Consider the following 12125-nt stretch of genomic DNA (forward strand, 5'->3'; position numbering starts at 1 on the left):
CAGACTGCTTTCTAAATGGGGAGCAAATTCAGAAATCACAGGTGCAAAGGGGCTGGGGAGACCTCATGCAGGATTCCCCAAAGGTTAGCTTGCAGGTTGAGTCAGAGGTGAGGAAGGCAAATGCAATGTTAACGTTCATTTCAAGAGGAATGAAATATGAAAGCAAGGATGTGATGATGAAGCTATATATGGCATTGTTTGGCTACACATAGGGTATTGTGATCTAAGCCCCTTATCTAAGAAAGGATGTGCTGACATTGGAGAGGTTTCAGCAGTGCTTCATGAGAGTGATCCTGGGAATGAAAGAGTTAATGTATTTGATGGCTCTTGACCTGTACTCACTGGAGTTCAGAAGATTGGGGGGGAGGGGGCAGGAATCTCACTGAAATCTATTGAATATTTAAAAACCTAGATCGAGTGAATGTGGGGTAGTTGAGTACCAGAGGGCACAGCCACAGAATAGAAGGATGCCTCTTTAGAACAGAGATGAGGAATTTCTTTGGCTAGAGGGTGGTGACTCTGTGGAATTCATTGCAACAGATGGCTGTAGAGGCCAAGTCTTTGGGTGTATTTAAAGCAGAGGTCGATAAGTCTTGATTAGTAAGGACGTCAAAGGTTACGGAGAAAAGGCGGGAGAAAGGGAATGAGAGGGACAATAAATCAGCTGTGATGAAAAGGCAGAGCAGGCTTGATGGTCTGATAGCCTAGTGCTGTTCCAATGTCTTGTTGTATTTGTAGTCTTGTGTTGTTTACCCCTGCTTTTCTCTTCCAGACGGATGCGAAGGACTGGTATGTGGGCCGCAGTAATGCGCAAGGGATAGACCTCAACAGAAATTTCCCTGATCTTGACCGGATAGTTTACATTTATGAACAGGAAGGAGGACCCAACAACCATCTTCTGAAAAATATGAAGCTTTCTGTGGACAGAAACACAAAGGTAGGGCTTACCGACAGATCCCCGAGACAAAACAGTATAATTTTCTGTTACTGAGTAACTGCACACTGTTCACAGGCAAAATAGATCTAATAACTCCAAAAGCAGCTCATGACCAGGTGTCACTTGTGACCAGCTCAGTTTCTGAACTTGTAGACCACTGGAGCCTGGTCATTACTTTCAGGAAAACAGCATACAAGTTTGTATTTGCCTGATCCATTCTGGCTTGTGTTTCTTCTACCTATTTGGACATGTGTTTTTGAGAAGTATTCTCTTGCAAGTATTTTAGCCTTGCCCTGAAATTGAGAGTTCTCTAAGACGTAGGAGCAGAATTAGGCCATTTGGCCCATCAAGAATGCTCCTTTGTTCAATCATGGCTGATCCTTTTCTTTCTCCTCCAGTTCCCAACCTTCTCCCTGTAACCTTTGATGCCATGTCCAATCAAGAATCTATTAATCTCTGCCTTAAATACACCCAATGACCTGGCCTCCATAGCTGCATGTGGCAACAAATTACATAAATTCCCCACCCTTTGGCTAAAGAAGTTTCTCTGCATCTCTGTTTTGAAACGGCACCTGAGGCTGTGCCCTCTTGTCCTAGACTCTCCCACCATTGGAAACATCCTTTCCATATCTAGTCTGTCTAGGCCTTTCAACATTTGAAAGGTTTCAATGAGATACCCCTTCATCCTTCGGAATATATTGTTTCATTAAGTTCTAGTGTGGCCTGGTGCTTCTCAAGCTGGTAAGGATCAATAGTCCTCTTTTATCCTCAGTCAGTAATATTTATCTTGGCTTCAATAGCTTTAGCTTGGCCTTCTGGCACTTTAATGCACAGACTATGACACCCATTATAAGAGCTGAAGTGAAAGGACCCTGTCACTCTGGGGAGGGGTAGGTGGGGATTGGAACTGTCAATAGTGGAACCTATAGGTGTCTTGTAACTCAAAAAACTAATTGAAAGAAAACCACGGGAGCCTGGAAATTGTGTCTACTTTGTTTTACTTTAGTGAGGCACTCTAATATTATGATGTAGTGTAATGATGTACTTGTACATATAATCTGTAATGTACGTATAATTTGTAAACAGCAAAGAATGCAGAATCAAATAACATATTTACAACATTACTCAAATATTACATACAAACACTCCTTCCTGCTTTGCTGTAAACTTCAACTCAATATGGAATGCATCTCAATACACAGTCTACTATGTAATACAACTACTATATAGACATCTACAACATTGTAACATATAAATTCTTCTATTCATGCCTGAAGACTTGATCGCTGAGAAGAATTTCTTACTCTTTTGGGATATTGTCTTTCCTGACAAGGTTGGTGGAGGGAGGTCACTCTGCATCGCTGTGAAACAATCTCAGGTTCTGAGGCCCTCTCCATGGTGGTTGTAGGAGTTGACTCTGGGACTGCAGGAAGCGGTTCTGACATGTTGACACTCTGAACAGTGCATGGCAATCTGCTGATCTATCCCAGGCCTCCAGACAAAGCTTTGAACTAACACTTTCACTTTGACCATGCCTCGATGACCGGCATGTAGCTCCCCCAACACTTGGCTCTCAGCTTGGATAGTACAACAGTTCTCAATCCCCACCTAAAGTAACCTCTGTCAAGGGCGAGTTTATCCAAGGACTGGTAAAAATGAGGAAACTGGAATTTATGCTTATTAATCAAATAATCATCATTCTGCTAGAAATTGAGGCATAGATTATGAGGACAAACTGATAATGTTAAACTTGTATGAATCCTTGATTAAGCTTCACTTAGAAAAATGAACTTCTTCAGTTCTTGTGTCTGCCAAGATAAATACCAAATATGATACTTGGCTTTAGTTCAGAGCAGAACCCGAAGAAAATAAGACTCTTTAAATGAAGATGGGATCTGAGTGAAGTGTTCAAAATTCAGAAAAATTTGTGCTGAAACCCCAATGATATCTGCTCCATGGTTTCAATCTTTCTCCAGTGCCTAAAACTGGACAGGATTAATGACATTTTCAGGATCACTCCAATGGGTGGTGATTTGGAAGAGCTGTTATAAGATGTATCTGATGAAATCAGAATTGTGGACCTTTGGTATTTGATAATATTCATAATATATTTATCAAATGGTTCTGTCTACCAGTCATCCCTCCCTTACGTGAAACAGACTCTATGCCAACTGGTATCTATCACTTTCCTCATCAGATTCCGGTATCTGCAGCCTCTGTCTCTCCACTTATCACTTTCCAGCTCCTGTCTCTACTTCCACCCCCCTCCCCCCTCCACTTGGTTCCATTGCCCCTTTTTTCTGCATTCCTATCTATCTCTAACTGTCACCCGCCATTTGTCTGTTAACGTCACCCACCCCTTCCTCCACCAGGGTCCATCTGCACGTTATCTCTCTCCTCACTGGTTTCTACTTACTGTTTGGCAATTCCTGCCTCACGCCTTTTATACAGGCCGTCTTTTCCCTACACCCCTCTTTACTCCCTCAGTCCTGATCAGCCATCCCTCTGCCTCCACAGATATTGCTTGACCCTTTGACTTCCTCCAGCAGTTTATCTTTTTACATCCTAAATTTATATTTGTCTTTTCAATGAACAACTCTTGCTAGTCTAATGGTAGTCCTGCAGCTTGTAAATGTGCCTTGACTTATTCAGTGAAGGAATTTTGCCACATGATGGACTGTTCCCTCTGCTAGTATAAATCACTTTTCTGTCTATTCATGTTGTCTAATTGATCGCTCTATGGATGTTCATGTTGTCTATAATCCTTTCAAACAGACCTTTCATTGGTTCATCCAGAATGAATATGATGAACACAAAACTACTGTTCAACTATTCTAAGTAACCACAAACAGTCTTGTGGTAGATTTTGGGTTATTTACAGTCTTGGGGTTGCTTGGATATTGTTTGTAATAACCAGACAACATGGCAATCTGTTCTGCTCCTTCTGTGCAAACTGGGCCTTCCATCAGTGGCATTGTAGGCTGGTTTTAAGATTGCTCTCACATGTGCTTCTGCCAATCGGTGTGCACCCAGTGGGTTTACGAAAGTTAATTTGCTGCACTTACTGAGCAGCAGTTGGGAAAGTCAAAACTAATGCAACGTGCTTGATGAGAAAGTGTCTGTGGGTTACTGTTTGTATTGTGGTAACTTGCTCATGGAACATAATGTACTGTCTTTATTTCTGGATTTGGCTATACAGGCCATTAATGTGTGACGTACAAATTAAGCAGTTGTACTGTTAATAAATGCACATGTCTGGAAATAGCCTTTGTCCTGCAGTTTTATGATAATGTTTGACGTGATATTATCGAGGGAGCTATTTGAATCTACTCCAACAAATCCACTAGGTGGGGTGTTTGCACTTTGTTGAAACTCCAGATGCATTTATTCTGCACCTCTATGAACACTGGAATGGTACAGAAATGACTAATGTGGCTTCTGAACAAGGTTGACAAATGTATTTGAAAAGTGTTTTTAAAACAAAATAAAGAAAAGATTTTGCAGTGTTGTAGTCAAAATTTGGCAGGCGACATTGTGTAACACAACTCACCACTCACACCCCTCTTCAAATCGAAGTGGAAACTGCAGCCAGTTTCAGACTCCTGACGGTGCACATCTGTTGCTTCCAGAACACATCCTCCACAATAAAGACAGCTTACCAAAGCCACTGCCTTCTGACGAGGCTGAAGTGAGCTGGTCTGGGCACATAACTACTTACCAGCTTCTACAGATGCGCAGTGGAGAGCAGCCTAACCTGCTGTGTCACTGAAACAGTGCTGTAGTTTTTAAATTTATTTTACATTTATTATGTTTTTTCTTTTTTTCCCATTGTGTTCTTTCTGCTTATTATGTTTCTTTATGCTGTATTGGATCTAGAGTAATAATCATTTCATTCTCCTTTACACTGTTTACTAAAGAGTGACAATAAGTGATCTTGGATCTTGAATAAGACTCTGCAGATCCTATATTCTGGAGCACTACTGGAGGAATCCAGTGTCGGGCAGCATCTATGGAGGCAGAGATGATGGCTGGTGTTTCAGTTTAAGATCCTGCATCAGGACTGAGGGAGTAGAGGGGAGATAAAGAGGTGAGGGAGGGGATAGACATGGGGGTTAGTAGGCGAGAGATAGAACCAGGTGAACCAGCTCTCCCCTCTCTATACCATCAGGGATGGTACAGGGTCTCGAACATACATCTAATTCCACAGATTCTGCCTGACCCATGGAGCTTCTCCAGCAGTTTGTGCTTCCTTTTGCAACAGGCAGCTTTGTGAACCTAAATAAATGGAATTGCAAGTAGGAAATCACTGGGTTAAGAAATAATAAAACCAAAATCAGGTACTGATTGAAATAGTATATTTGAGCAACAAATCCAAACTCCTGTAGTTAATGCCTTGGATACAAAAGTCTTCATGTCCAAGTTGATGGTGTGCATGAACATACTCTACATGTCAAGATCTTTTGCAATTGTCTGAAGCATGATTATACTGAGAAAGTATTATTTCCGCAGCTTGCTCCTGAGACAAAAGCTGTAATTTACTGGATCATGGACATTCCATTTGTGCTGTCTGCAAATCTTCACGGTGGTGATGTTGTAGCAAATTATCCTTACGATGAGACTCGAACAGGTAAGCATGAACTCTGTTAAAAAAAATAAAGTTGATACATAAACTAATCATGAAATGAAAGCAAAGTACAGGCACAGTGTTACTTTTTGGTTAGCACTGTTATGTTCAGATTCAAGACTGAACATGGTGGATACAAAAAGACAAGATCGGAGGCAAAAATCCATCGTGGTTTAATAGGGCAGTAAGTAACCTCACCCATTATGGGTGTGGGGAAGCTCCAGCATAATTATTTACTTCAATACAAATTTCCTTCTGTGGCCAAACATAAAGTTGATGTGTAAACAATTTTATAGTACCTATAACTTAATTTGTTTTTCATTTGGTCAAAGTTGTGTTTTTTGAAATAACGTTTTCAAATATCTACTTCTGTTTAATGTTAAAAAGCATTATGGGAAGGTTCAGTGAACGTCCACACCTGATGACACCTTTACTCATGGTTTTAAAAACAGAATATTTTATCATATTGGCAAAAGCAATCACAAAGTAACTGATGAATACATCTTTAATATGCTTTTCTGGACAGTTGTTTAAACTGTTGTAGACAGATAAAATCAATTGTGGAGCTCTAGTTACCCATTTGCAACCAATAATGGAAACCCATAATGGAATTAAATATTGGGCAAGAGGTATTTCACCAAGCCCGACAATGAAAACGATGATATACGCCACCTAGTAACCCTCGGCTACACTACTAACTCATAATAGAATGTTGACCTCTTCTCTTTTGGTGAACCTTGCAGTGTGGCATGTACAGGAGGTCACATGACTGGCCTTTGATTTTGTCTATAACATAGGCATTAAAGACACACCATCAAAAACTTGTTTCTCCAGTTTTACGCGCAGCATCGACTCCCGATTTCCTTTCACTGTCAGCTGTTCAGGTCCACCTTTCAGGCGAGACAGAGATGCATGCACACCACCTGCACTCAGTGTTCAATGCTGTGGCTTCTTGACGTCAATGAAGCAAAGTGTACACTAGGTGAACCTGCTCTCTGTCTCCAGTGCCATCTTGAGCTTCCTGACATCTTGAAGCAACTTCTCTTCCCATCCCCACACAAACCTGCAAGTATTGTCCATTAGTCTTCACAGTGGAAGCAGGAGGTCAGAAATGTGAGAGTGTCAGAGGCAGAAGCTCAGTTCCTATTACTAAAGAGAGGGTGCTTGGGAAACTGAAGCGTATGAAGATTGGTAAGTCAGCTGGACCAGATGGACTGTACCCCAGGGTTCTGAAAAAGGTGGCTGAAGAGATTGTGGAGGCATTGATAATGATCTTTCAAGAATCACTAGATACTGAAATGGTTCTGGAGAACAGAAAAACTGCAGATTCACTCCACTCTTTAAGAAAGGAGGAAGGCAGAAGAAAGGAAATTCTAGACCGGTTAGCCTGACATCCGTGGTTGGGAAAAATTGGAGTGGATTACTAAGGATGAGTTTTTGGGGTCTTTGGAGGAACATGATAAAATAAGGCAATTCCTTAAGGGTGAATCTTGCCTGACAAACCTGTTGGAATTCTTTGAGGAAATAACAGGCAGGATAGACATAGGAGAATCGCTGGATGTTGTGTTTGGTGGTAAAGAAGGTCTTTGACCAGGTGCTGCACACGAGGCTCTTTAACAAAGTATTACAGGAAAGATACTGGCATGGATAGAAGATTGGCTGAATGGCAGGAGACAGAGAGTGGGAATGAAGGAAGCCTCTCCTGGTTGGCAGCCAGTGACTAGCAGGGGTTCATGTTGGGATTGCTTAATTTCACATTATATGTCATTGATTTGGATGACTGAATCATGGCTTTGTGGCCAGGTTTGTAGATGATACAAAGACAGATGGAGTGGCAAGTACTGTTGAGGAAGCAGGACTTAACAGATTGAGAGAAAGGGCAAAGGAAGGGCATATAGAAGTGCACTTTGGTAGATAAATAAAAGCATTTCTCAAGAGGGAGAAAATTAAAAAATCAGAGGTGAAAGGGAACTGGGGAGTCCATGTGTAAGATTACCTAAAGGTTAACTTGCAAACTGAGTCAGTGTTAAGGAAGGCAGATGAAATGTTAGCATTCATTATCATGAGAGGACAAGATTTTACATGCCAAGGATGTAACGCTGAAGCATTATAAGGCATTGGTTAGACTGCACTTGGAGTGTTTTGAGCAGATTTGGGCCCCTTATCTAAGAAAAGTTGTGCTGACATTGGAGAGGTTTACGAGAATGATCCCAGAAATGAAAGGGTTAAGATGGAAGAAGAGGCAGTTGGCTCACAAATAGGGAAAGCTTGTAGACAGTGCGAGAGGGAGGATAGGCAGGTGATAGAGAAGGGATGGTTTGAGATGTGTCTATTTTAATGCAAGAAGCATCATGAACAAAGTGCAACAATACTGAGAGCTATGATGTTGTGGCCATTTACAGAGACTTGAGTGGCTCAGGGGCAGGAATGGTTAACTCTGACTGCCAGGCTTTAGCTGTTTCAGAAAGGACAGGGAAGGAGGCAAAAGAGGTGGGGGCATGGCACTATTGTTCAGCGACGGTGTAATGGCTGCAGTAAAGGAGGAAGTCATGGAGGGATTGTCTACAGAGTCTCAGTGGGTAGAAGTTAGGAACAGGAAGGGGTCAATAACTCTACTTGGAGTTTTTATGGACCACCCAATAGTAACAGGGACATTGAGGAGCAGATAGGGAGACGTTCTGAAAAGGTGTACTAGTAACGGGATTGTCATGGTGGGAGATTTTAATTTCCCAAATATTGATTGGCATCTCCCTAGAGCAAGGGTTTAGATGGGGTGGAGTTTGTTAGGTGTGTTCAGGAAGGTTTCCTGACACAATATGTAGATAAGCCTTCAAAAGGCTGTACTTGATCTGGTATTGGGAAATGAACCTGGTCAGGTGTCAGATCTCTCAGTGGGAAAGCAGTTTGGAGATGGTGATCACAATTCTATCTCCTTTACCATAGCAGTGGAGAGGCATAGGAACAGATAAGTTAGGAAAGCATTTAATTTGAGTATGGGGAAATAGGAGGCTTTCAGGCAGGAACTCAGAAGCATAAATTGGGAACAGATGATCTCAGGGAAATGTGCGGAAGAAATGTGGCAAATGTTCGATAGGGTCTTTTAAGAGACTCTTGGATAGGTAAATGGAGCTTAGGAAAATAGAGGGATATGGGTAACCCTAGGTAATTTCTGAAGTATGTACATGTTCAGCACAGCATTGTGGGCTGAAGGGCCTGTATTGTGCCGTAGGTTTTCTATGTCTTCTATACTAGGCGCATTTGATAGCTTTGGGCCAGTACTCACTAGAGTTTACAAGAATGAGGGGGGATCTTATTGAAACTTTTTGATTATTGAATGGCCTAGATAGAGTGGATGTGGGGAGGATGTTTTCTGTTGTGGATGAGTCTAGGACCAGAGGCACAGCTTTGGATATGAGGGCTGTCCATTTAGAAGACAGATGAGGCATTCCTATAGCCAGAGGGTAACAGGTCTGTGGAACTGATTGCCACAGGCGGCTGTGGAGGCCATGTGTATTAAAGCAGAGGTTGATAGGTTCTTGATTAATCAGGGCATCAGAAGGCAGGGGAATGGGATTGAGAGGGATAATAGATCAGCCATGATGGAATGACAGAGCAGACTTGATGGGCTAAATGGCCTAATTCAGCTTCTCTGTGTTATGGTCCAGCCCTGTCTGTTGATGGCCATAGTTTGGCCTAACACAAATTTAAAAAGAGATTTAGCTTTATTTGTTTCATGTACATTGAAACATAAAAACTTACAGTGAAATGCGTGATTTGTATCAACAACCAACACCGTTGTTGATGCAAATGATGTGTTGTATATGCAGCTGGCAACCCTCAAGGTCGCCATTTTTCTGACACAATGTACTAACCCTGACCCATCCACCTTTGGACTGAGGAAGGAAATTGGAGCACTTGGAGGAAACCCACACGGTCATGGGGACAACGTAGAAACTCCCTACGGACAGCGACAGGAATTGAACACCAGTTGGCAATGTAATGACATTTCACTACCTGCTGCAGATGCTGGAATCTGAAGCACCAAACATTCTGCAGGTAGAGCAGCTCCTGGCCATACATTCCTGATGCAGTGTTTTGACCCAAAACATTAACAGTTTATTTCCTCCTACCAATATTGCTCAATTCGCCGAGTTACTCCACAAAATCATTTGTAATGTTTCAGGTTCCTTGGGTAACCTACTTCCAAATGTTGTGAACATTGGATTTTACTTTTCCTGGTAACCCACACCCCCCTCTGTTCCTTCTACCAAAGTGCACTCTCCCTTTTTTCCATCCCTTCTCTCTTTGTTGCCAAGATTTGCTACCTAACCCCACCAACTTCCATCTGACCATCGTCTGTATACCTGCATTTCTTTTCCCTTTCTCATCCCCTATCCCTTGCCTTTGTGGTTCCATTTGCATTTTGATACGAGTTCTTCAAGATTTTATTTTTTTTCCTTGCAGATTCCAACTTCTGCAGTATTGTGTGTCAGCTGTCCTCTATAGTCGGTGCGAGTTTTTTTTTCTACCTAGGGAGTGCTCCCTGGACTTCAAATTTGTTTTGAAGGCATTTGTGATGTTGCAGGCATGGTGAATTGTGTAAAAGCAACAGGAATTTATTCAGCCATGGGATTTGTACAGATTCACCCAATTGACCCAAAGTTTGAAATGTGGTCTGGCAAAAGTAAAATGTGGAAATGTTTGACGTCTGAAATAACAGAGAATGCCAGAATTAACCCACAAGTCAGGCAGAATCTAGACACTAGACACTAGAATAGTACAGCACAGTACAGGCCCTTCGGCCCTCGATGTTGTGCCGACCAATATATTCCTTAAAAAAGAAGTACTAAACCCACACCACCCAGTAACCCTCTATTTTTCTTTTATCCATGTGCCTGTCTAAGAGGCTCTTAAATACCCCTAATGTTTTAGCCTCCACTACCATCCCTAACAAGTCATTCCAGGCACTCACAACCCTCTGTGTTTTAAAAAAAACAACAACTTATCTCTGCTTACCCCTGATGTCTCCCCTAAACTTCCCTCCCTGAACTTTGTACATATGCCCTCTGGTGTTTGCTATTCGTGCCCTGGGAAACAGGTACTGACTATCCACCCTATCTATGCCTCTCATAATCTTGTAGACCTCTATCAAGTCCCCTCTCATCCTTCTACACTCCAGAAGGAAAAGTCCCAGCTCTGCTAACCTTGCCTCATAAGACTTGTTCTCCAATCCAGGCAACATTCTAGTAAATCTCCCTGCACCCTCTCCATAGCTTCCACATCCTTCCTATAATGAGGTAACCAGAACTGAACACTAAGCACTCTAAGTGTGATCTCACCAGAGATTTGTAGAGTTGCAACATAACCTCTCTACTCTCTAATCTGTGGAAAGAGAAACTGTGTTGATGTCTTAGACTAATGACTGTTCATTACTTTGTTTCAAAACTAATAAAGGCCAAGGCCCAAAATTGTGAGTGTAATTTTTTTTCTCCATACTCAGCCAGGATTTCCTGATTTCTGGCAAACCCATCCTTTCATTTGTGCAGTAAGTTGGGTGAAAATGAAATGGCTAGCTGGGATCAATCTGAATTGCATTTTATAAATTAGTGTTAATGATTGCAATAGTGAAATTTAAATTTCGAATAAAACCCTTTGTATTTGTTTGTTCCAACATACATTCTGTTTGGCAGGTTCTTCACGTGAATATAGTGCCAGCCCAGATGATAAGATATTTAAAAGCCTGGCTGAAGCCTATGCTTCTTTGCATCCAGTCATGTCAAATCCTCACAGAAAACCATGTCACAAGAATGATGATGACACCAGCTTCATTGATGGAACGACAAATGGAGGAGCTTGGTACAGTGTTCCGGGGGGTAAGTGGAAATCTATCCATGAACAATCCACCCTTGTTATAAAATGCATAAACCTGATAGAGGTGTACAAGATGATGAGAGGCATCGATCGTGTGGATAGTCAGAGGCTTTTTCCCAGGTCTGAAATGGTTGCCACAAGAGGACACAGGTTTTAAGGTGCTGGGGAGTAGGTACAGAGGAGATGTCAGGGTTAAGTTTTTTACTCGGAGAGTGGTGAGTGTGTGGAATGGTCTGCCGGCAACGGTGGTGGAGGCGGACACGATAGGGTCTTTTAAGAGACTTTTGGATGGGTACATGGAGCTTAGAAAAATAGAGGGCTATGGGGAAATCTAGTAATTTCTAAGGCAGGGACATGTTCGGCACAACTTTGTGGGCCAAAGGGCCTGTATTGTGCTGTAAGTTTTCTATGTTTCTACCCTAGGGTTTGTGGAGCCATCAGGGTGGAGGGTGGAGAGTGGTTGTGGACAGATTCTGGGTGGGGGGGGGGAGTCTGTGAATTTGGATGGGAAAATAGTTGCATCTTTATTTTCACTAACCGCTAACTGAAATTTAACATTTCCTTAAATTATTTTATTTTAAAAATATTTTATAAACATAGAAAACTTACAGAACAATACAGGCCCTTTGGCCCAAAAAGCTGTGCCGAACATGTACTTCAGAAATTACCTAGGGTTACCTATAGCCCTCTATT

The 12125-nt window shown here is 41.9% G+C and overlaps 1 protein-coding gene across 1 annotated transcript in view; it reads left to right on the forward strand.

Annotated features, from left to right (window-relative positions):
• Positions 1 to 12125, forward strand: part of cpe (carboxypeptidase E) — an 89036-nt gene that overhangs the window by 56729 nt on the left and 20182 nt on the right. Inside the window, exons 3-5 of the mRNA XM_059964862.1 lie at positions 773 to 937; positions 5447 to 5564; positions 11252 to 11434. Of these exons, the coding sequence (XP_059820845.1) occupies positions 773 to 937; positions 5447 to 5564; positions 11252 to 11434 (466 nt within the window). The remainder of the gene's footprint in view (positions 1 to 772; positions 938 to 5446; positions 5565 to 11251; positions 11435 to 12125) is intronic.

The sequence above is a fragment of the Hypanus sabinus genome, chromosome 3 (assembly GCF_030144855.1).
Source record: "Hypanus sabinus isolate sHypSab1 chromosome 3, sHypSab1.hap1, whole genome shotgun sequence".
Lineage (NCBI taxonomy): Eukaryota > Metazoa > Chordata > Chondrichthyes > Myliobatiformes > Dasyatidae > Hypanus > Hypanus sabinus.